Source organism: Salvelinus namaycush, chromosome 8 (assembly GCF_016432855.1).
Source record: "Salvelinus namaycush isolate Seneca chromosome 8, SaNama_1.0, whole genome shotgun sequence".
Taxonomy (NCBI): Eukaryota; Metazoa; Chordata; class Actinopteri; order Salmoniformes; family Salmonidae; genus Salvelinus; species Salvelinus namaycush.
This window is the reverse complement of record NC_052314.1, coordinates 45,282,018-45,308,104: the sequence shown is the minus strand read 5'-3', so window position 1 is coordinate 45,308,104 and position 26,087 is coordinate 45,282,018. Positions and strand designations below refer to the sequence as shown.

General features: G+C 43.8%; 1 protein-coding gene and 1 pseudogene across 1 annotated transcript; one reads left to right on the top strand and one right to left on the bottom strand.

Moving 5' to 3' along the window:
* Positions 1–1,838: 1,838 nt before the first annotated feature.
* On the bottom strand, positions 1,839–16,577 carry LOC120052730 (fructose-bisphosphate aldolase A-like). The gene is made up of 8 exons (XM_038999811.1): positions 16,468–16,577; positions 9,340–9,458; positions 6,539–6,802; positions 6,137–6,297; positions 5,698–5,781; positions 5,007–5,181; positions 4,442–4,641; positions 1,839–2,479 (listed from the first exon to the last, which is right to left on the bottom strand). The coding sequence occupies exons 2-8, from the start codon at positions 9,449–9,451 to the stop codon at positions 2,384–2,386; spliced, it is 1,092 nt and encodes a 363-aa protein (XP_038855739.1). The 5' UTR covers positions 9,452–9,458; positions 16,468–16,577; the 3' UTR covers positions 1,839–2,383.
* LOC120052148 lies at positions 12,732–14,068 on the top strand (annotated as a pseudogene).
* Positions 16,578–26,087: the final 9,510 nt, after the last annotated feature.

Sequence of the window (26,087 nt, the reverse complement as noted above, 5' to 3'; positions counted from 1 at the left end):
TTTCTTGCAACCTGTACGGCGCCGCTGTCAACATTTATATTATATTTGTCGAAAATATTTTTTGTAAATGTTGGGCAGACAAATAAGTTCCTTATCTTCTTCCACTTGCCTCCCTCCATTTTCGCAGTAATGCTACAATAAGTTTGTTGTAATTCTTGATAGCACAAACATTTCCATATATTTTTGTTAACTGCACGTGTGATATAACTCCACCATTCCTAATATCGTTAACAAAGATAATTCCCTAAATTTAAAATAAATCCATAAAGATTTTTTTATTTGTATCAATTAGTATATTTGACTTTAACAATAATATTTGTTGTAATATTTGTTCTGTCTTTTCTGGGGGATGAAACTGGAATTGCAACCTTTATGTTTTATAAAGGCCGATATTTTGAAAATGGTTCCATTTTCAATGAACCAAAAGTGAGAGGTTGTAATCTGGATAAAGGGAAAAAGGCAAGGAGTGAGCCATTCTTACTAATCTACTGGATAACCAGTTGATGTTATGCCCAGGTGCTGCTAGCTTTTCTTCATCCCCCTATTCTTGTTCTCCTCCCACTCTCTCTCCTTTATTTTTTGTACTCTAGATCCCTTACTTTATCTTTTAACCCAATGTTTACCCTCTCTGTCCCCCTCTCTCGGTCACTCTCTCATGCTCTCCAGGACCGTTGCTAGCCGATAAGATCCTGCAGCAGCTGAGAGTGCCCCTCATTAAGTAGTGTGCTTGCCTGGAAGCGTATCCTGTTCTCACCTCCGACATGTGTGCTGGGTTCTGGGAGGGTGGAAAGGACACCTGTCAGGTACTGCATCACTTTAAGGAAAACACACAGTCTTACTTGTGGTTTATCTTGTCCACTTTTCAGGGGGACTCTGGTGGGCCTTTGGTATGTCTCTCTGCTGGTCAGTTTGTCCAGGTGGGAATCACGAGTTTCAGGAAAAGCTGCGGTGGAGAAGTCATCCCTGGAGTCTACACCCGGGTGGCCCGCTACATGGTTTTCATCCAGGAGATTATTAACTCCGACACCAGGCTTCTGCTGAGGCCTAGGTCAACCTGAATGTTTATAATAGGGCAGTAGTCCATTCCTCTTTTTATATTCTTCTTTATCTCAGCTGAACCAAAATCTCTGTGACTTGTGACTTTTGTTTAAAGGAATAGTTCACCCAAATTCACAAATACAAATTGACAATGGTTTCCTTACCCTGTACGCAGTGTATGGACAAGGTATGACAGCAAGCCATGCTTAGTTTTTGTTTACCTTGTGTAGCTCAAAGAAGTTACTGAGTCATGATATCGGGACTATTGACTTGGATTTACTAGTGCCAGGTAAACAAAACCAACACATGATCGCTGTCATACCGTGTTCATAGACTGATTACAGGGTAAGGAAACCAATATGTAATTTTGGAATTTAGGTGAACTATCCCTTTAAATCATGCATCGATGTCCTTTTAAAGGCCGCATATTGGTACTGATTGTGAGTGTGACTTCTTGACTGTGACTATTCATACTGCAATAATTATTTAGTCAACTCTGAAAGAATCAACCTGTGTGTGAGTCTGTTGTTTTAACTGCTGTCAGTGTGAGGCTGATATTTTGTGACTGTTCAAATGTGTCATTCATCTCCGGTCAGTTGGCATCTACAATATTACTGTATTCCTTAGACGAATGTGCATCGTTCTTTTTCATGTTTTTATAGCTACAGCATGACATGCTGTGAATCCCCAAGCATTTTCTGACCCTGCTGTCACATATAATGGTAGTTACACCCCCACCTAGCAGTCTGTTTAGAGCAGGCAGTCTGCCCGAACCCAAAACAGAATATCACAAAAGTGCATTTAGTGAATATGATTCTTTATTTCTATTTCCAGTGTATAGAATATCAAACATTAATAATATACTCTAAAATGTCTTCCTCTAGTGTTTTTTTCAGTCGAGAGAAGAAGGCACATGTACTTATGATGACTAAAATGTACTTAGGAATCATCAAGATGACAACACTGAATCAGGAGGGATAGTCTGAGGGGAGGAGCATGTAAGCAGAGGGGGGGGTGGGGACAAAGAGCTGGAACTCTCAAGATCAGCAGTGAATGGGGAATGACTAGGGGCAGAGGATCACAGATTCTTCTCTCGGGGGAGGTGTTTGAGTGCTAAAATAAATAAAAAAGTGACAAAAGACACTTAACTTTCCTGCACTACACGAAAACATAACAGTGACATCACAAGCCCAAAGCAACACAAAAAAAGTGGAAGAGGGAAAGAGTTTTGGGAAGAACAGAGTAACAGGAATAGGCCCACGAAGGGGGCGGGGTCGGGCCAGAACTGTATCAGCTGAGTGGATAGTGTGGGTGTGGTTTGATATTGAAAGGGTTGGGTCCATACTTAATAGGCGTGGTTGGCCACATAGAGGGATTCTCCACCGGCGGCACCCTTGTCTCCAGAGGAAACATACTTGCCCTGACAGGCCTTGCTGTTGTTCTGTAAACGAGAGAGATAGAGAAGGAGAGAGGGAAAGAAAGAGTGAGAGAGGGTATGGGAGAGAGAGAAGAAAGTAAGATGGAGAAAGAGATGGTGTGAGAGAGAAAGCGGAAGAAAGAGATAAAAGGCAACGATTAGTACAGACCCTCTGTCTCCCCACACATGGAGCCTTAGCTCCACTTCCTCTTGCGATCTCATTGTTATAGGACCATTAGGTACACACCACATGGCCTTACTTTATTAGGTTTATATGGTGTATGTAGTACTGTCTAGGACCTTTCACCTTATCCTAAAGACTGTAGTTCAGGGCTATTCAACTAGCCTGTCCATGTGACGGCAGAGTTTGCAAAAACAAATGACCACCAGATTTATAGGCTACAAACCATCATGATATCATTCTGTCAGGTAGGCCTACTTTGGAGTCAACATTTAATTGGGAAGGTTTTTGGGAAAAGCCATAAAAATGACTGTTTTGGCCTTCTAACTGGCTACACAACACACGGGCGCACAGGTGTTACAAACAGGCGTTACTTCTTCAGAAAGTCGCAGGAAATACAAATCAGTGATGCATTCTTTTTATGAATTATGAAAAACAAGTTTAAATTGAACTACTCTACCGCTGTTGTTCACCTGTAAGCTGCTTCATGGGACAACCAGTTGTTTGAGCTGCATGCTCTTGCTGCCCGACAGATGACATTCTGCTCAATTTGAACACTGAGTGTAGGGAAATGGAGCATTTTGTTTGGGCTCAAATCAGATGAGAAAATATTTTTTTTTTCAATCATGTCATTAACTGTTTTATCCCTCCCCTGTAGTACCAAATTAAGTCCATTCAAGTGATTGCAGATCACTCAAAAAACAAACCTTTGCTACGAACCCCCTATCAAGCATTTTTGCTAGATTTGTGTTGGCTTTCTTGTGGCGGCAATCGCGGAAAAAAGAAACTATCTCCTCCCTAAGCTCACATACTCTCTTGAGAGCATTACCCTTGAGAGCATTACCCTTGCTTAGCCACCTAACATCATTATGTAAAAGTAGATCATGATGACTACAAAACAAGCGATGTTCGTGCGGTGGCACTGCCAGATGTTTGCAGCTGCGATTGGCTGATGTTAGCAGCTCTGATTGGCTATATGTTGGGGGATATGAATTGACAGCACTTAATGGGCGGGACTACAGGAAAACAGATTCTCCTACTGGAGGATATTGACAGAGGGCTCATTTTGGCACTAAACGTCATATATTCTTTTGGATGTTTTAAATTAATGTTCATAATTTATCAAAGGGGTGGCCTGAGATGGTCTAGCGGTTAGGGCCACATATATACTGTGTTGGCGTGGATCCAAATCCGGCCCACGCCCTTGTGGCACAAACCTCTTTACAATCTTTCCTGTCTTTCTCTCACTGTCTCTAACCCCAATAAATAAAAATACACAAGAAGTGGGAATGCCCCCCTCCTTAAAAAAAACATTAAAATAATTTATCAAAGGCTCATTATAAAAGTATAAACCGGCTGCTAGTTGAATAGCCCTGCTGTAGTTTGTTATCACATAGGGTCGCAATAATTATAAGAAGCTTGTGACGTAATGCCCATGTATTTCAGTTTGTATTCACTGCTACTGTTGAACTATGCACAAGGTATCATCAGGCTTACTATATAAATGCCTTCACCTGACTCTGAGAATGTTGACAGCTGTGCTGCATTAGGGTCACTTGATAGATTAGTTATATCTTTGGGGAGTTATCATGGTTAAAAGTGAATCTAGGAACACTTTGATAGCCTGGTGCAATGGAACAAATGTAATAATTCCGAAAGTGCAAACCCCGGGCACTCACGGCAGGCAGGCTCAATGAAACGCTCAATCAAAGTATTTGAAAGAAAACAAATACTACTATTTGAACCCAGGTCTCAATGCCACCCATCGTATCTCCCTCATGTTCTTCTCTCTGTGTGGGTCATACCAGGGCTCTCTTGATGAACTCCTCCTGGCAGGCCTTGCCATTCTCTGGCTTGCCTCCCCAGGCCTTGAGGGCGGAGGCCTGCAGGGCGCGGCCGTAGGAGAAGGTGATGGCCCAGGGCCGGTGAAGGGGACACTGGTTCATGGCATTCAGGTTGATGGAGGCCTCCTCCTCAGACTGGCCACCAGACAGGAAGGTGATGCCTGGGGAAGGACGGAGACAGGGAGAGGAAGGGTAAGATAAGAGAGAAGGAGTGGTTGTGTGTGTGTGTGTGTGTGTGTGTGTGTGTGTGTGTGGAAAGTGGATTGAGTGAGTGTGTGTGTGCGTGCGTGTGTAAAGGACGTCATGCTGCTTGCTTAGCGAGTACCAGTTCCTCCCGATTCGGCACATACCTGGCTCGAAACCGGGACTTCTGCTACACAAACACACGTGAGCGTCCTCCCTCAAGCATCTCTACGGGTTGCGCCACTCAAAAGCTAGCTGAGGAGTAAGTTTAACACATCTCCATGTGCTACACGTGCGTGCATGCATGTGTGTGTCCATATTTCTATACATTTCTCCTTCTCACCAGGCACAGCCGGGGGCACGGTGCGGCGCAGGGCGGTGACAGTTGCCATGGCTATCTCCTGGTTGCTGTACTTTTGGGAGCAGGAGTGTCCTGGGGTGACCATGTTGGGCTTCAGCAGGGTGCCCTCCAGGTACACATGGTGGTCAGACAAAGCCTTATACACTGCAGCCAGAACCTGAAGGGGGGGAGGGGGAGAGAGAAAGAGAAAGTGAAAGAGGGAAAGACAGGGGACAGAGAGAGAGAGAGAGAAGGGGACAGAGAGAGAAAAAGACAAAGAAAAGGAAATAGAAGAAATAGGGATGAGAAAGACATAAATGGTTAGAGATGTTGAAATTGATTGATTGAATGACTGATTGAACTAATGAGTGTTCCTATCCTACCTAGACTAAGTACGCTCTATTCCAACACCCACACTAGCACACTAAAGTTGCGTTTACACAGACAGCCCAATTCTGATCTTTTTTTCACTAATTGGTCTTTTGACCAATCAGATCAGATCTGAACAAGATCTAATGTGAAAAGATCTGATGTGATTGGTCAAAAGACCAATTTGTGGGATAAAGATCCGAATTGGGCTGCCTTTGTAAACACAGCCTACTTAGAAGGAAGCAGACATGCATTTTAAGTGGCATGCTAGAATAGCCATTGGAAGGTAGCCATTGTTTTTCTGTTAGTCGGAGCGATCCCTCACCTTCTCAGTGACATACTGGCAGCGCTTCAGGTCATGGTCTCCGTCTGGCAGGATCTCGGGCTCCACGATGGGCACGATGCCATGCTAGGGAAGGGCACAGAAGCATGGCAACCAGCGTCATGACTACAGAACAGACAATAAAACTTTATTGGCCGGGGTGCCTGTGCCCGGCATATCAATGGCACCGGATTTGGCTACTTGGCACTCGAGCTAATATGGCTAAAATAACTACAACTCCTTGATAAGTAATTATAGTGGTGATATTGTTTTTTGAAGCAGAGATGTGAAACATTTATAATAAAAAAAATTTGTGGAGATTGAGTGGGGAATGGCCAAGTGTGTGCCAACTAATTTTATGTGTGCCAATATGTTCACACATGTTCAATGTATGTTTCTTTCTCTTTATGTGTGTGTGTGTGTGTGTGTGTGTATGTCTCACCATCTGGCAGATACTGGCGTAGCGGGCCAGCACATTGGCATTCTCCTTGATGGCCAGCTCTGAGGGGGTGGTATCAGTGATCTTCAGCACACAACGCCACTTAGCAAAGTCAGCTCCGTCCTTTTTGTACTGGGCACACCGCTCGTACAGCCCATCCAGACCTGAGGGAGAGACAGAGAGACATACAGAGAGAGCGAGACAGACAGGCAGAGAGAGAGAGAGAGAGAGGAGGGAAAGAGAGGGGATGGATATGTGTAACATTATAAAATAAACATGACTCGACACTTTGTTCCAGTTTCACTCTTCAAACAATCCCCTGAATAAAATCTGCATTCGTAGCAAAGTTGAGCTCAATACTAGAGGTCAAAGGTTACTTAGCCCCAGCCCACTGTTGTCTCTCACCCTGAGTGGTGGTCTCTCCGTTGGTCCCGGCCAGGGGGACGACACCTTTGTCCACCTTGATGCCCACCACCATGTCCCTCTCCTTGATGAGCTGGGGGAACAGTTTGCCGTCGTCTGTCTTCTGGTACAGGGTCTCATGGAAGAAGATGACTCCGCCGATGCATGGCTCTACACGGTCGGCCGTGAAGAGGAGCTGGCGGTAAAGACGGCGGTTCTCCTCAGTGTTCTCAGCGTTGATGCTTTGGAAGCGCTTGGCCACGCTGCCTACAGGTGGGTTGGAATGGGGTTAAATATTAATATATATAAATGTAAAATATTTATATATTCAGATCCCTTCCATTTTCCCACATTTTGTTACGTTACAGCCTTCTTCTAAAATAGATATATATTTTTTAAATCATCATCAAACTACACACAATACTCCACAATGACAAAGCAAAAACAGGTTTTAGAAATACCTTATTTACATAAATAGACCCTTTGCTATGAGACTCGAAATTGACCTCAGGTACATCCAGTTTCCATTGATCATCCTTGAGATGTTTGGAGTCCACCGGTGGTAAATTCAATTGATTGAAAATTATTTGGAAAGGCACGCAATCTTGGATTCATCAGACCAGAGAATCTTGTATCTCATAGTTTGAGAATCCTTTAGGTGCATTTTGGCAAACTCTAAGCGGGCTGTTATGTGCCTTATATTGAGGAGTGGCTTCCGTCTGGCCACTCTATCATAAAGGCCTGATTGGTGGAGTGCTGCAGAGATGGTTGTCCTTCTGGAAGGTTCTCCCATCTCCACAGAGGAACTCTGGAGCTCTGTTAGAGTGACCATTGGGTTTTTGGTCATCTCCCTGACCAAGGCCCTTCTCCCCCGATTGCTCAGTTTGGCCGGGCGGCCAGCTCTAGGAAGAGTCTTGGTGGTTCCAAACTTCTTGATGATGGAGGCCACTGTGTTCTTGGGGATCTTCAATGCTGCAGACATTTTTTGGTACCCTTCCCCAGATCTGTGCCGCGACACAGTTCTGTCTCGGAGCTCTACGGACAATTCCTTCGATATCATGGCCTGGTACTGGGCCGTACGCACTACCCTCTGTAGTGCCTTACGGTCAGATGCCGAGCAGTTACAATACTAGGCGGTGATGCAACCGGTCAGGATGTTCTCGATGGTGCAGCTGTGTAACTTTTTGAGGATCTGGGGACCCATGCCAAATCTTTTCAGTCTCCTGAGGGGGAAAAGGTGTTGTCGTGCCCTCTTCACAACTGTTTTGGTGTGTTTGGACCATGATAGCTTGTTGGTGATGTGGACACCAAGGAACTTGAAACTCTCGACCCGCTCCACTACAGCCCCGTCGATGTTAATGGGGGCCTGTTCGGCCCGCCTTTTCCTGTAGTCCACGATCAGCTCTTTTACTGGAGGGTACTGGAGGGGACTAAGCACACACCCCTGAGGGCCCTCAGTGTTGAGGATCAGCATAGCAGACATGTTGTTGCCTACCCTTACCACCTGTGGGCGGCCCGTCAGGAAGTCCAGGATCCAGTTGCAGAGGGAGGTGTTTAGTCACAGGGTCCTGAGATTGCGTCATCTGTGGATCTGTTGGGGCGGTATGCGAATTTGAGTGGGTCTAGGGTATCCGGGAGGATGTTGTTGATGTGAGGCATGACCAGCCTTTCAAAGCACTTCATGGCTACCGATGTGAGTGCTACGGGGCGGTAATCATTTAGGCAAGTTACCTTTGCTTCCTTGGGCACAGGGACTATGGTGGTCTGCTTGAAACATGTAGGTATTACAGATTCGGTCAGGGAGAGGTTGAAATGTTGGTGAAGACACTTGCCAGTTGGTCCGTGCATTCTTTGAGTCCACGTCCTGGTAATCTGTCTTATGAGGTAAAATGGATTTGCCTGCGTTAAAGTCCCCGGCCACTAGGAGTGCCGCTTCTGGACGAGCATTTTCTTGTTTGCTTATGGCCTTATACAGCTGGTTGATTGCGGTCTTAGTGCCAGTATCGGTTTGTGGTGGTAAATAGACGGCTGCGAATAATATAGATGAGAACCCTCTTGGTAGATAGTGTGGTCTACAGCTTATCATAAGGTACTCTACCTCAGGCAAGCAATACTTCGGGTCTTCTTTAATATTAGACAGAGCGCACCAGCTGTTATTGACAAATAGACACACACCCCGCCCCTCGTCTTACCAGACATAGCTTCTCTGTCCTGCTGGTGCATGAAAAATCCCGCCAGCTCTATATTATCCGTGTCGTCGTTCAGCCACGACTCGGTGAAACATAAGATATTACAGTTTTTAATGTGTTGTTGGTAGTATAATCTTGATCGTAGGTCATCCATTTTATTTTCCAATGATTGCACGTTGGCCAATAGAACGGATGGCAGTGTGAGTTTACTCACTCGCCTACGAATTCTCAGAAGGCAGCCCGACCTGCGCTCCCTTTTTGTCCGTCTTTTCTTCACGCAAATTTGGGCCCATTCCCGAGACAGCGGTATATCCTTCGCGTTGGACTCTTCCAGTTCGAGTTGAGTAATCGCTGTTCTGATGTCCAGAAGTTATTTTCGGTCCTAAGAGACGGTGGCAGCAACATTATGTACAAAATAAGTACAAAAAAAAGTTACAAACAACGGGAAAAAACGAACAAAATAGCACAGTTGGTTAGGAGCATGTAAAACGTCAGTCATCCCCTCCGGCGCCATTCTACACGCCATTCTACAAGGCATATCTTTGATATGCCATGTATGAGTGTGTTTAGCGGGTGATCTGATCCGTGTGTGTGAACTCATCGGCAGTCCCCTACCTGTGGACTCATCGGCAGCAAGGATTCCTTTGCCGGGAGCGACGATCTTCTGAGCAATATCACTGAGCTCCTTCTTCTGCTCCGTAGAGAGGAATGGGAATGAGTGAGGCATTGTGTTTCTGAGAGAGAGAGAGAGCGAGAGAGTGCAAAAGCGAAAAGGGAGGTGGGATTGAGGGGGGGTGAAGGAGAGAGGGGGATGAATGAGGGAGACATGGAGGGAGAGAAATCATTGTTATAAATCATTCTGTTGAAAGGATTATAGATTCAGTGTTTGTAGCATGGATGGTTTATCGCCACTGACTCAATCAACTGTCATAGCAGCATCATAAGGTATAGGCCTGGGCCTATGCTACTAAATTACCTATGTGTATTATGTTAAATAAATAGATTAACATTGGTAATCATAACCATACTGACATTGTTGACAGCCCTCGCTAGCTTAGTGTCTATTCCAAGCGGTTATCATGTAGCATGGCAGCCACTAGTGCGCTTTATAGATCTCCACTATCTTCTGAGCTTGACGTGCATAGCCGGTGATTAACATGCGGAGCCAGAGGGGTGTCCGGACACCCCTGACATTTGATTGGCCACCCCGGGTGCCACGCCAAAATTTCATTCGCTACTGGCAGTTTGATGCTGATTGACATCTCATTTCACCTCTTGTTGAAAGAAGCATTTATTTAGACTTTTTCAAATCGAGGAAGAGAGAATATTAACGTTGGTTGCGAGATACAGAAGAATAAGAAGAACATACAGAAGAAGAAGAGAGAATATTTCCACAGCTCCACAATCTTTTTTCGCGATTGGCAAAAGCATCATATTTGAAGTAATTGTTTCCTGAACAACTTTTACGAAAGTTGAGTCGCTGTGTAAGTTAACGTTAGACCTTTGGCTCCATTAACAGACAGTTAATCAGATAAGAGAGATCGGTTCCCAATTTAGCCAAACATTACGTTTACATCTGTGCTAGTAATACACGCATATACAGTGCAGTGTCATAAGTTACAGTATACGAATGTTTAGCTAATGTGGGGTAACTAGTAGGCCACAGCTGTCAGTGTTCAGCAAGTTAACATTCAGCAATTTGAAATCCATTAACTCAGATTTTCATACTTGAACTCAAAATGAACAATTGTTATTATAAATCTGTTAACGTTAGTTAAAAGATCCCCACAATTTGCAGATAGTCTGTTTGCTATCGTAAAGGTGTACGAAATTATAGCTAGCTAAGTTACTTACTGCAGAGTAGGGTTAGCCATGATCTGACTAGTAACTTAGGCGGGTAGTTGATTTTAAGGTACAGTTATGATAATGGGGATTTGTAATTAAGATTGAGATTGGACTAAAATGTGGGTAATTGGATGCTTAGATGTAGACTGTCTTATTTTTTTGCATAAGGTCAATTAAACATGAAAAGAAAGAGAGAGATATCAGACTTATTTTTAAAGAAGCACAAACAGGCAGATCAGGTGCAAACAGACCCCAGCCCTTGCATCACCACTGGACCCCAGAGCAACTCCCTACCTGAGGCTAGTCAGAGTCAGTGTGGTCAGACTTCACAAGGACCCAGTCTACCACCACCAGGTCAGAGCATCTACCAGGCAGTCAGTCACATGCCCAGTTCAGAATTTAAGTTTAGCTTCAGCTTGTAATAGATGATTTTGTCAGATTAAGCCTCACTTTAAAATGTTGGTTGTTGATTCATGTGTGTTCTTATTTTGATGGCTGTGGCATTTTTATTTTGATTATACACTAATGGTTCTTGTGTTATTTTAATGTATTAGATGTATCAAGTAGAGGTCGACCGATTAATCGGCATGGCCGATTTCAAGTTTTCATAACAATCGGTAATCAGCATTTTTGGGCGCCGATTATGGCCAATTACATTGCATTCCACGAGGAAACTGCGTGGCAAGCTGACCACCTGTTACGCGACTGCAGCAAGGAGCCAAGGTAAGTTTCTAGCTAGCATTAAATGTATCTTAGAAAAAACAATCAATCTTCACATAATCACTAGTTAACTACACATGGTTGATGATATTACTAGGTTAACTAGTTAGTCAATGCGATGCCTGTTCATTTATCATCGAATCACAGCCTACTTCGCCAAACAGGTGATGATTTAACAAAAGCACAATCGTTGCACGAATGTACCTAACCATAAACATCAATGCCTTTCTTAAAATCAATACACAGAAGTATATATATATTTTTTTAAACCTGCATATTTAGTTAAAATAAATTAATGTTAGCATGCAATATTAACTAAGGAAATGGTGTCACATCTCTTGCGTTCATTGCACGCAGAGTCAGGGTATATGCAACAGTTTGGGCCGCCTGGCTCGTTGCGAACTAATTTTCCCGAATTTTACATAATTATGACATAACATTGAAGGTTGTGCAATGTAACAGCAATATTTAGATAAAATACGTAACGGTTCCGTATTTCACTGAAAGAATAAACGGCCTAAGGCTCGTATTTCTGTGTGTTTATTATATTATAATTAAGTCTATGATTTGATATTTGATAGAGCAGTCTGACTGAGCGGTGGTAGGCAGCAGCAGGCTTGTAAGCATTCATTCAAACAGCACTTTACTGTGTTTGCCAGCTGCTCTTCGCAATGTTTGAAGCACAGCGCTGTTTATGACTTCAAGCCTATCAACTCCCGAGATTAGGCTGGCAATACTATAGCGCCTATAAGAACATCCAATTGTCAAAGGTATATGAAATACAAATGGTACAGAGAAATAGTCGACGCGTCATAATTCCTATAATAACGTGCGGCTGAACCTGAAAGGGGTTCCTTCGTTATTTTACCGTTTATGTCTTCCATAGAGAATGTCTTGATCTAATTCAAATAAGGTCTGTGTTTCGTGCAGGCTTAAACTGCCTCGGCGTTTTGATACCCGTGTAAATCTCACTTGGATAAGGTAACGTTTGTCAACATATTTTCATAAATCCACTCTACAAAAAAAATGATCTTCGCTTATATTTAGCCAGTATTGATCAGAGTTACCTTGCCCTATGGATATCTACACAGCTATCAGTTAAAGCTTACACGAAACACAGACCTTATTTGAAGTAGATCAAGAAAAACATCCTATGGAATAAATGAATGAAGGAACCGCTTTTCAGATTTTACTGGAAGGTGTCATGGGGATTATGACTCACACTTTGGTAGTCAATTCGTACCATGCCCATTATTAAAATAGGATTTCCTGCATATAGAAATGACAGTATTTGTTTTCAACATTCATCACAGGTAATTTATACTCCATTTTTATTATTCAAACAGTTGTGAGTATTTGTGTCTCCTAGGCAGACTCTTCAGTATCCCTGTCACTTCAGAGAGCTGTGTGTGTGTGTGTGTACGATTATATACATTTTACAGATGGCAGAGAAAAGCAACGCACCAGTGTGGGACTATTACATTGAATTGGCACCAGGGAAAGCAAGGTGTCTTATTTGTGATAAAGATGTAAGCATGGGGTCAGCAACGGCAAAATCAAAAAATACCACCAACTTGTGGAATCACCTTAAGAACACCCATCCAAAAGCCCATAAGGAAGCAATGATGAAAAAAGCAAACGCAAATTCTTCACAAGGAAAAAGTGATACAGACAGTTCACAGACATCGCAGGCTACAATCTTACAACTTTTTAATAAACAAGCATAAAATGGCAGGACAAAGACCCAAGGGCCAAGAAGATGGATAAAACAATTATTGAGATGATTGCCACTGACAACCAGCCATTCACAGTGGTGTCTGACATTGGTTTTCAGCGGCTGATTATTCTTGCTGAACCCCGGTACAGGATCAAAGATTTAAAATGATTTTGCACAGAAATGATAGATAAAACACATGAAAGAGTTGTGATGAAAGTGAATAATCTGGTGGCACCAATGAACGCGCCACACATGGCATTCACAACTGACTGCTGGTCAGGCACTACAGAGTCCCTGATGAGCCTTACTGGACATTTCATTGACAATGTCTGGACAAGAAAGCAGGTTGTGCTGAATGTCAAGACTATGACTGGATCACACACAGGAAACTACATCAGAGAGATGTTTCTGACCATGTTGGAATACTGGGAATTCCACACAGAACGTGTAGTGCTGGTCCTCAGGGACAGTGGGGCAAACATGGTGAGAGGTATGAGACTGGCAGAGCGTCCAGACTTCAGCTGCAGTGCACACACCCTCAGCTTGTAATCAATGATGGCCTATCCAGTCCGAGAGCTGTGCTAGACATTATTGCCATGTTGGAGAGCTGTGCAACTCACTTTGACCACTCTGTACTGGCTAAACAGAGGCTGAAGGCCATTCAGGAAGAGCTTGGCCTTCCCAAACACAGCATCATGCAAGCAGTTCAAACTCGCTGGAACTCAACACTACACATGTTGCAGAGGATGTTTGAACAGAGGCGTGCACTGAATGTGTATGCAGGTGAATACGGACACATCAGCAGTTTGTCTGCTGCACAGTGGGACATTGTCTCTAACCTAATTGAGACTCTGGCACCTATGGAGGAGGTGACACTGGAGATGAGCCACTCCAACTCTACAGCCGCATGCATCATCCCCCAGTGTGTCGGTGCTGAAGCTGATGCTGCAGCAGGAGGGTTCTTCTCCTCAAGGCATCAAAACTTTACGGGAGACCATGTTGGACAGTCTGACAAGGAGGTTCTCCAAGGCCGAGGAGACAAATTGTCCTGGATCCACGTGACAAAAGCTATGCATTCACCTCAGGGACAGCAATAGAGAAAGTAAAAGAGTGGCTGAAGGAGGAGTCCGACATACTAAGGAAACCAAATCCCAGAGCCACAGCAGATGGGACGAGTGAAGAGGAGGAACCAGATCCAGGTGCAAAAAGGTCCGGGTAGATCAGCCACCCAGTCTGGTGGACAGCCTCTATGCTAGAATCCTTGGAAGCCAAGAGGGCAGGGCTGAAGTCCAGTGTAGTTTTGAAATTGAGTTGGAACGTTACCTCACAGAGCCTGTCATTGACAGAAAGAGTAGCTTGCCTTTGGAGTGGTTGAAGCAGAATGAGGACAGACTTCAAACACTCGCTCCACTGGCAAAGAAGTTTCTCTGTCCCCCACCTTCTTCGGTCCCAAGCGAGAGAGTGTGTACAGTGAGGTGGGAATCATTTATGATAAGCGGAGGAGCAGACTGACAGGGGACCATACAGACAAGCTCTGCTTTCTGCACTACAACCTAAATCTTCTTTACTGGGAATATTGAAGACCCATGAAAGCTGGTGGTTCCTTTTAACATATGTTCTCATGTTCTAAGCAAGGAATTTAAACGTTAGCTTTTTTTTTTTTTACATGGCACATATTGCACTTTTACTTTCTTCTCCAACACAGTTTTTTTGCATTATTTAAACCAAATCGAACATGTTTCATTATTTATTTGAGACTAAATTGTTTTTATTTATGTATTATATTAAGTTAAAATAAAAGTGTTCATTGTTCATTCAGTATTACTGTAATTATCATTACTACAAATACATATATATAAAAATCGGCCGATTAATCGGTATCTGCTTTTTTTGGGTCCTCCAATAATCGGTATTGGTATTTAAAAATCATAATCGTCGACCTCTAGCATCAAGGGATGACACAGAGACCTCTGGCTCTGAGCAAGACAGTGAGCCAGAGCTGCCAGGAGATGTCATTGTGCCCCTCCCAACTGCATCAAGCACCAGATATGCTGTTCCAAAAGGATCCAATGGTAGGCCAGGCCTATACTTTAAACTACACATTTTAGCTAGCAGCTGTTAGTATCTAATCTTGTGGATCCCTTAATTATACATTTCCATAGAGATATGACACATTATTTAACGTGTATTTCAGACATTTCAAGATCCAGAGAAGAGGGTTCTCTTTATTTTCTGAAAACATGTTGGATGTTCAGACCCAGATTGTATATTCATAAAAACAGAGTGACCCCAAGTCTCTCCAGTATGTGAGTACAGTGTGTGTGTGTGTGAGAGAGAGAGAAATAAATTGAGCTGCACTACCGAGGTAGAGACACCGACTATTCATTGTAAGTTAAATAATTCTAGTGAAGTAACCTTTTTGGACCACACTATCTGCCACATTGAAGAACTCCGGGTTAAGTGAATTATCACTTTTACCTCTAATCAGCAATCATAGGATTCATTCATGCTCCTTAGATGCCAGGTTAGGGTTACACACACATTTTCTGTCATGGTCTATGGACCCCCTGAAGTAGCCTTGGCCACCCCCTGGCCACCCCATGTATAAAGCCACTTCTGGTAATACACTCCCCCGGCGACCGGTTTTTACATGGCTGAAAAGGCTTCAATTTCATCCTTAACTAAATTTAATGGCGAGAAGGCGAAAAAAGGGTGAAATAAGCCTACTACGAACTTGTCGCCGAGGGACACGAGTGTATTACCTACCCTAGACGATAGAGTAGATATAACCCATTAGCAGCTGCCCAGGCTAGTTATCACGATGAGACTCCAATATAACCTTGGTCTGCCTATGTGCGCCATCGGAGGAGACCGTATGATTTCTCAAACAAAAGCATCTCAAATATGCTGGTGAGCATTTCAACCGTGAAAAACGACATGACACTCGTTTGAAATCTCATTATACATCCAAATCTTCCCTTATAGCCAGTGCGTTGCGCTCTAGATTTTTCACATGCCGTGCGTATGTGAGGGATTCGCTTTTGGCATCCGTTGATGTAGGCGTATACACGATGTTCTGATCGTCTTTTGGGGAGCGCTTGTGTGATATTTCTGGATTTATTTACGCGCTATGAACAGTTTACATAATATGCGCGTTATTACATCCCCTGTGAATTCTGGCAAGCGTTACTTCCGCGTCTGTCCCTGCCATTGCATCCATATGACCTTGTAATACATTGGGAGTTGCCGATAGGAAGTCACACGTAAGTGTAATACATAAACAACTACAGACATAAAATACGACATCATTCATACATCATATTTATACATACATACATAGGTAAGTATGTATGTATTACCTATTCAGCTTGAGGCTTATAAATACAAGAATACAGTAATATCTGCTGAAAATGATATCATCTATCATAACTAAGGATTAGTTGATGGGGAAAAAAACTTACTAGTTTATCTGCGCGATAGGTAATAGAGCAAAAGCTGTACGGGTCTGAGGAGGAAGCGATGCGTTCTGTTGCAATATCAGGCAATGAAGGAGGATGTCTAGTATTGTTCAACCTCAAGTGACAGAGGAAGGCCAGTGACGAAAAAGAGACTGTCCAATCAAAATGCACTATGAAAGATTGACATATCATTCTATCCATAGTCCGGAGAAAACGCTTTTTTCTGTGACAGTGGTTGGCTCACTTTATTTTGAGTACCAGAAGAGAAAGAAGGCGTGTTTTGGGAATAACAGGGTGGAAGAGTTTGTGATAATGTACGTGACGGATCTCACGTACCTGATGCATGCTCTATACGTGCCCCTTATATACAGTCACAGCAGAAAGGCATTGCAGTGGTGCCGCAGTGAGTCACAGACTGCACCATAGATGCAGAATTATCCTCAATCTAGACCTACTATGAATGAATAAACCTATTAAATTGAAACCTCAGGGACGTTATCAACATCAACTGTTGCTGCAGATTTGGCTTGAGACTGTTCATGACGATGATAGTTTACAAGGCATAAGAATAAACCTTGGTCATAATAATCAATTAAATTGAATTACTAGAACTACTATATACAATACATACAATATGATTATGACAAGATGTACAGAAGACTACTGGCAGCAAAGCTATTCAAAATACGCCCTATTATAGATTTACTGTAGCCAGTTCTAAACTCTCTGAATGCTCAGTGTTGCGTCATCATCGTCACCATTCATTACTTCATTGTCTCCCTCTTTCAAATTTCGTTTCTAACTCTGCTCTCCTTCGCTTCCTTCACCCATGTCACCCATCCCTCCCTCCATGTTACTGGTGTGGAACATGATGTGCTGGTTTGGTTTGGCCATGTTGATGTTCAGCCTTACATGCTGACCAGACCAGACACGTCGCGTGCGCGAGCGTCGCAAAATAAATTTAGAAATCTATGTTATTCAATTATTGCACCCACACTGCTTGCGCGCGCCAATGAGCGTCTGCAATGCCAAGGGCTAAAATAGAAGTCTGTCACGACTTCCGCCGAAGTCGGCTCCTCTCCTTGTTCGGGCGGCGTTCGGCTGTCGACGTCACCGGCTTTCTAGCCATCGCTGCTCCATTTTTCATTGTTCCATTTGTTTTGTCTTGTTCCCTGCACACCTGGTTTACATTCCCAATCACACTGCATGCATTTATTCCTCTGTTCCCCCCATGTCTTTGTGTGAAATTGGTTTTTGTTACGTGTTTCGTGTGTACGCGCCAGGCTGGGTTTTTCCCAGTTATTTCCGTGGTTTTTCCACAAAGGATGCTTATTGTAAAACATTTGATCATTTTTGTGACTGTTTCGCATCTTGCACTTTTACCTTTGGCTGGAGGTTTTGACGCAGTGGCGTCTGTCTGTTTTATTGCCTCTGCCTAAATAAAGTGTGCGCCTGTTCACAACTCTCTGCTCTCCTGCACCTGACTTCTCCACCAGTAGCGCACACCTTGACAAAGTCATTCCTATTTCTGATGCAGATCGCGCTGCAAGTCCTGCCTCTCCCATCTCCTCATTGGTTTACATTGGTTATACCCACGTGGGTGATTGAAAGACGAAATGTTTTGCCGGTCGTCGTGGTAATACTATGAAAGTGTAGATGCCAATCAACATAAATTCAAAGATGAAAAAGCCTGGAAGGAGGAGAAACGATTCAGTTGGCCGTTTTATGTGTGGATTAATTGTAGAGGACCATGTGCATTTCAGGTAAAATAACAACTCAATGTTTATATCCCAGGACAAATTAGCTAGCAACAGCAAGCTAGCTAAATAGGACAAATTAGCTAGCAAGTGCAAGCTAACTAGCTAAATTGCCATACATGTTTAATGCTTTTCGACCTGTCCCCAAATGAATGTCATTGGTTCAGAATTTTCTTTGATATTTTAACCTGCGTGTCATGATGGCGTTTGGTGTAGGGGGACAAAATACATTTATGCACGATAGCGCACGCGCGCAGCCGGTTTGGGTTCCGTATTAGCCTCCATTGGTGCAATGACTTGGAACACAGCGAAGGGTTCACATTCAGCACCATCATTTCACATTGGAACAACGTTTCCTAAAAATTTCAGAAACTGCATTGGTAATATTGAATTCAGTCTGTGTGTGATGTGACCTTCCTCTGGCACAGTCAGACCACCATGTTACATAATACACCCTGGCTCACTGTGCAACCCAGGGGACCACAGACTGACTGATTCTGGTTCCACAAGGGACACACTCTTTTCAAGGCATTTCGATGAAGTTATTTTTGTAGCAGGTTAGGAGAGCATTTTCGCTAACCCTAACTCTTTACCTTACCTTAACCTCAGTCTCCTAATCTTATTCGTTAATTCTCCTAACCTGCTGTGTAAATTATCCTAACCTGATACGAAAAATTCACTTCGGAATCGAAGTGCTGTGAAAAGAGTATTTCCCGTTTCCACAGAGGACGAAAGGTGGAGTTTGTCAAACACCAGAGGCCAGAATATAGCAGATTTATTGGGAGCATGGGAATCCTTGAAGTATCGCTGTTCCTCATAGTGTACATTCTGTGTTCTACTAGTACATTCTACTGTTCCAATGGAAGGTCAGGTGGTTTGTCAAATATCTGCTAGGTCTATAGGATAACACCATAAGCCTGATTAAACAACAGTACGTTTAATTCCAAGTGGCATATGAAAGTTTTCCTGTCCCACATCAGGATGACTCAGTAACAGCAGGAACTTAATCTCATATCTATTAAATGGAGTTGCCTCAAATTAATTAAAGTTGACCTAAATGCTGCATAGTAACAAGGGATTTTAACCCGTTTGGGAGAAATATCTTAATTACATGTAACAGCTAAAAGTTAATTAATGCTACCAAAGTACTTATAACATACTTAGTTAATAGTAACTACCGGTACATGTTTTTTTGCACAATTAAATGCAAAGTGTTGCTAAATATTGGAAAACAACATCCGGATAAGCAACATGGCAAATCAAATTGTATTAGTCACATGCGCCGAATACAACAACCTTACAGTGAAATGCTTACTTACAAGCCCCTAACCAACAATGCAGTTTTAAAAATATGAATTAGAATAAGAAATAAAAGTAACAAGTAGTTAAAGAGCAGCAGTAAAATAAATGACGAGACTATATACAGGGGGTACCGGATACAGAGTCAATGTGCGGGGAACCAGTTAGTCGAGGTAATATGTACATGTATGTGGAGTTATTAAAGTGACTATGCATAGATAACAGAGTAGCAGCGGTGTAAAAGAGGGGTGGGGGCAATGCAAATAGTCTGGGTAGCCATTTGATTAGATGGCTTGGGGTAGAAGCTGTTAAGAAGCCTCTTGGACCTAGACTTGACACTCCGGTACCACTTACTGTGTGGTAAATTTGACAAATTTTAGGGCCTTCCTCTGACACCGCCTGGTATGAAGGTCCTGGATGGCAGGAAGCTTGGCCCCGGTGATGTACTGGGCCGCACGCACTACCCTCTGTAGTGCCTTGCAGTCGGAGGCCGAGCAGTTGCCATACCAGGCAGTGATGCAACCAGTCAGGATGCTCTCGATGGTGCAGCTGTAGAACCTTTTGAGGATCTGAGGACCCATGCCAAATCTTTTCAGTCTCTTGAGGGGGAATAGGTTTTGTCATGCCCTCTTCACAACTGTCTTGGTGTGCTTGGTCCATGTTAGTTTGTCGGTGATGTGGACACCAAGGAACTTGAAGCTCTCAACCTGCCCCACTACAGCCCCATCGATGAGAATGGGGGCGTGCTCGGTCCTCCTTTTCCTGTAGTCCACAATCATCTCATTTGTCTTGATCACATGGAGGGAGAGGTTGTTGTCCTGGCACCACACGGCTAGGTCTCGGACCTCCTCCCTATAGGCTGTCTCATTGTTGTCGGTGATCAGGCCTATGACTGTTATGTCATAGGCAAACTTAATGATGGTGTTGGAGTCGTGCCTGGCCGTACAGTCATGAGTGAACAGGGAGTACAGGAGGGGACTAAGCACGCACCACTGAGGGGCCCTCATGTTGAGGATCAGCGTGGAGGATGTGTTGTTACCTACCCTTACCACCTGGGGGCGACCCGTCAGGAAGTCCAGGATCCAGTTGCAGAGGGAGGTGTTTAGTCCCAGGGTCCTTAGCTTATTGATGAGCTTTGAGAGCAATATGGTGTTGAACGCTGAGCTGTAGTCAATGAATAGCATTCTCACATAGGTGTTCCTTTTGTCCAGGTGGGAAAGGGCAGTGTGGAGTGCAACAGAGATGGGTCTAGGGTTTCTGGTATAATGGTGTTGATGTGAGCCATGACCAGCCTTTCAAAGCACTTTATGGCTACAGACGTGAGTGCTACGGGTCGGTAGTCATTTAGGCAGGTTACCTCAGTGTTCTTGGGCACGGGCACTATGGTGGTCTGCTTAAAACATGTTTGTATTACAGACTCGGACAGGGAGAGGTTGAAAATGTCAGTGAAGACACTTGCCAGTTGGTCAGTGCATGCTCGCAGTACACGTCCTGGTAATATGTCTGTTGACCTGTTTAAAGGTCTTACTCACATCGGCTGCGGAGAGCGTGATCACACAGTCGTCCGGAACAGCTGGTGCTCTCATGCATGTTACAGTATTATTTGCCTCGAAGCGAGCATTGAAGAAGTTTAGCTCGTCTGGTAGGCTCGTGTCAATGGGCCGCTCTCGGTTGTATTTCCCTTTGTAGTCTGTAATAGTTTGCAAGCCCTGCCACATCCGACGAGCGTCAGAGCCAGTGTAGTATGATTCGATCTTAGTCCTGTACTGACGCTTTGCCTGTTTGATGGTTTGTCGGAGGGCATAGCAGGATTTCTTATAAGCTTCCAGGTTAGAGTCCCGCTCCTTGAAAGCGGCAGCTCTAGCCTTTAGCTCAGCGCGGATGTTGCCTGTAATCCATGGCTTCTGGTTGGGGTATGTACATACGGTCACTGTGGGGACGACGTCATCGATGCACTTATTGATGAAGCCAATGGCTGATGTGATGTACTCCTCAATGCCAACGATATTTGAGATTATTGCGATTATTTAGTTTTCAAAAAAACGAAAGTAAGCGATTGTAATCTGAATCAAGAATAAAATAATATTTTTAAAGGCCAAGACATTTATTTCTGTTTTTAGAGGGAGAGAAACGCTGGGCCAATTGTGTGCCGCCCTATTGGACTCCCAATCACGGTCGGATGTGAAATATAATAATAATAATAATAATACCATTTAGAGGGAGAGAAATCAAAAGCCTACCATCACATGGGTCTCCCGGTCGGCACAGGTATTGAACCAGCATCTGTAGCAACACAGCTCGCACTTCGATGCAGTGTCTTAGACCGCTGCGCCACTCGGGCACTGTACAATGTGATCGGAGCAAAATAATCCTAACATTTCCACACCCTAATTGTAGTCTAAATTTCTCTTAGATTAAAAACCTTAGTGTAACAACAGTTTTAACAAGTAATACCGACAAGTAGTAACAAATAAGTGTCAGTTAGAGACAGAGTAGTGCCTTGGGACCCAAAAGCATAACCAGTGCTCTAACTCCCCCTTGCGCTGGTCTGGAGCAATGAAGTAGTGATGCAGGCTACCGTACTAAACCACAAATTACCTCTAAGTCCCGCAGCATAATAGCACATTTTTTTAGTTGAGCAACCACTGTATGTGAAACAATGCTATTATATAATAATTATATTATATAATATATTATATAATATAATAATATAATAATGACCGGAAACATGACCGAATACAAACAGTGTAGCTATTCCCTCCGCAAGGCAATCAAACAAGCTAAGTGCCAGTATAGAGACAAAGTAGAGTCGCAATTCAACAGCTCAGACACAAGAGGTATGTGGCAGGGTCTACAGTCAATCACGGATTACAAAAAGAAAACCAGCCCCGTCGCGGACCAGGATGTCTTGCTCCCAGACAGACTAAATAACTTTTTTGCTCGCTTTGAGGACAATACAGTGCCAATGACACTTCACTGCAGCCGAGGTGAGTAAAACATTTAAACGTGTTAACCCTCGCAAGGCTGCAGGCCCAGACGGCATTCCCAGCCGCGTCCTCAGAGCATGCGCAGACCAGCTGGCTGGTGTGTTTACGGACATATTCAATCAATCCTTATCCCTGTCTGCTGTTCCCACATGCTTCAAGAGGGCCACCATTGTTCCTGTTCCCAAGAAAGCTAAGGTAACTGAGCTAAACGACTACCGCCCCGTAGCACTCACTTCCGTCATCATGAAGTGCTTTGAGAGACTAGTCAAGGACCATATCACCTCCACCCTACCTGACACCCTAGACCCACTCCAATTTGCTTACCGACCCAATAGGTCCACAGACGACGCAATCGCAACCACACTGCACACTGCCCTAACCCATCTGGACAAGAGGAATACCTATGTGAGAATGCTGTTCATCGACTACAACTCAGCATTTAACACCATAGTACCCTCCAAACTCGTCATCAAGCTCGAGACCCTAGGTCTCGACCCCGCCCTGTGCAACTGAGTACTGGACTTCCTGACGGGCTGCCCCCAGATGGTGAGGGTAGGTAACAACATCTCCACCCCGCTGATCCTCAACACTGGGGCCCCACAAGGGTGCGTTCTGAGCCCTCTCCTGTACTCCCTGTTCACCCACGACTGCGTGGCCATGCACGCCTCCAACTCAATCATCAAGTTTGCGGACGACACTACAGTGGTAGGCTAGATTACCAACAACGACGAGACGGCCTACACGGAGGAGGTGAGGGCCCTCGGAGTGTGGTATCAGGAAAATAACCTCACACTCAACGTCAACAAAACAAAGAAGATGATTGTGGACTTCAGGAAACAGCAGAGGGAGCACCCCCCTACCCACATCGACGGGACAGTAGTGGAGAGGGTAGTAAGTTTTAAGTTCCTCGGCGTACATATCACGGACAAACTGAATTGGTCCACCCACACAGTCGCCGTTGTGAAGAAGGCGCAGCAGCGCCTCTTCAACCTCAGGAGGCTGAAGAAATTCGGCCTGTCGGGCTGTATCACCGCCTGGTACGGCAACTGCTCCGCCCACAACCGTAAGGCTCTCCAGAGGGTAGTGAGATCTGCACAACGCATCACCGGGGGTAAACTACCTGCCCTCCAGGACACCTACACCACCCGATGTCACAGGAAGGCCATAAAGATCATCAAGGACAACAACCACCCGAGCCACTGCCTGTTCACCCCGCTATCATCCAGAAGGCGAGGTCAGTACAGGTGCATCAAAGCAGGGACCGAGAGACTGAAAAACAACTTCTATCTCAAGGTCATCAGACTGTTAAACAGCCACCACTAACATTTAGTGGCTGCTGCCAACATACTGACTCAACTCCAGCCACTTTAATAATGGGAATTGATGGAAATGTATGTAAAAATGTATCACTAGCCACTTTAAACAATGCCACTTAATATAATGTTTACATACCCTACATTACTCATCTCATATGTATATACTGTACTCTACATCATCTACTGCATCTTGCCATCTTTATGTAATACATGTATCACTAGCCACTTTAAACTATGCCACTTTGTTTATATACCCTACATTACTCATCTCATATGTATATACTGTACTCTATACCATCTTCTGCATCTTGCCTATGCCGTTCTGTACCATCACTCATTCATATATCTTTATGTACATATTCTTTATCCCTTTACACTTGTGTGTGTATAAGGTAGTAGTTGTGGAATTGTTAGGTTAGATTACTCGTTGGTTATTACTGCATTGTCGGAACTAGAAGCACAAGCATTTCGCTACACTCGCATTAACATCTGCTAACCATGTGTATGTGACAAATAAAATTTGATTTGATTTGCTACATCCATTACATTATGAACCACTAACATGTAAGCTGACATTGACTAAAACCAACTAGACTAGAGATAACTAGCACTTAGCCAAGCTAAATTTGGTTAATATAAATCTAGCGAACAGTTAAACGCTATTTTCGTACCAATATTAACACTAACACATTTTATCATGACATCACAAATGTACATATATTACCTAAGGTAAACTGAGCCTTTGTTCATAGACAATAAAACAAGTATATTCTAAAACGTTGTTGAAAAAAAAGTACAGGCAGTGCTTTGGCAGCAGCTAATGGGGATCCATAATAAATACAAATACAAATCCCTTCTCTTACATGTAAACTATTAGCAACCTAGCCTAACTCCATTACTTACAATGGGGAAAATACCAACCAGTTTTTCACTCTGTTAAAACTCCCTTCAATTGCCTTCAAACATCACCAAACTCATGGACTATGTAATTAACCATGTTATCTCAATATTTTGAGTCAAATTCCACTTTTGCACATTACATACCTGAATTTATAGGGTAAAATGACGAGACAGAAAAACATTAGTTTTCAGTAGTAGTCATTCTCCAAGATTGAAGAAGAAATCTCCAAGACCTCACGATCTCACTAACGCACTCCATTGATGTCACAGCTTCCCTAGCTGTTACATCTGCTCCTGCAACACCCTCTACTGCTCATCCTGTGTCTCCTTGCCGCCACTCCCCAGTGCTCGCTCCCTCTCCCTCTGTGATTGTGTGGGCGGAGACGGGTGTGCTGGAGTCAGAGCAGATCCCCACCAGCTGCAACCTGTTACATAATCAATACCTCTACAAATACTGAGTCCTGCCACTTCCACACTGCCAGATTGTAATCTCTGCTCATTCTGCCCGCTCTGACTCTGGTCCCTGTCTCCAGTCCCACGGCTCCTCATCCTACTACTCTGCCCTGGATTCCCCACTTTACTGCTCCCTTGGATTCCCCTCCGGACCTGCTTACCCTGTCCCAACACCTCTCTCTCCAGCCTCAGCCTCCGTACCTGGTTTCCTGCAACCTGCCCGAGCTTCCCCTGGCCTGCACTCCATCTTCCCCTTGTGTTTCAATGACTACCTTGGTTACTTCATCTGTCTCCTCATCTGAGTCTGCTCTTAGGTTTCCCTGTTTCACTCTGTGTAACACTAGCGGCAGTAATCATATACATACATTAAATGTAAATACCTGGGAGGCCTAGAAAATGATACAAGGGAGTGCTCCATAGAATAACAAACAAAATTAAACTGAAAAAATATGACCATACGTATTTGTGTGTGTCACATACACATGGCATATGCTTGGGTACCACCTTGACATCTCTGATCTGCTTCCCTCAAATTAATGCTAGAACATTGGTAGCCAGGATTAGCTATTTGTATCTAGTCTCTTAATAATTGCACAACAGTGCAAGTTAGAAACATGTTATCTTTTGTTTGCATTTGGGCATGTCTTTTTTGTCGGTCCTGTCAATGTTGAGTGATCACACATGCCTCAGCGCACATAGAAGGTTACTTTGTCTGCTTGCAAATGTGTGCTAAAAGTGGGGATGTTTTATAGTATTTCTGATGATCTTAACTCCCCACCACCAATTAATTTAAAACACTCAGGTATAAAGGTGCTATCTACAAACTAAGAGGAGTATTCTGCTGTCGCCATAGGAGAACTCCTTATGGTTCCAGGTTGAACTCATTCTGTGTCTAGGAAGAACCCTTTTGG

Excerpts from the sequence above, each read along its gene's own strand:
- LOC120052730 (XM_038999811.1), bottom strand. The coding sequence starts at position 9,451 with ATGCCTCACTCATTCCCATTCCTCTCTACGGAGCAGAAGAAGGAGCTC. Across the intron at positions 6,298-6,538 it reads CGGAGAGACCACCACTCAGG|GTCTGGATGGGCTGTACGAG; the intron begins GTGAGAGACAAC and ends TCTCTCCCTCAG. Across the intron at positions 5,782-6,136 it reads ACGCCAGTATCTGCCAGATG|CATGGCATCGTGCCCATCGT; the intron begins GTGAGACATACA and ends GCCCTTCCCTAG.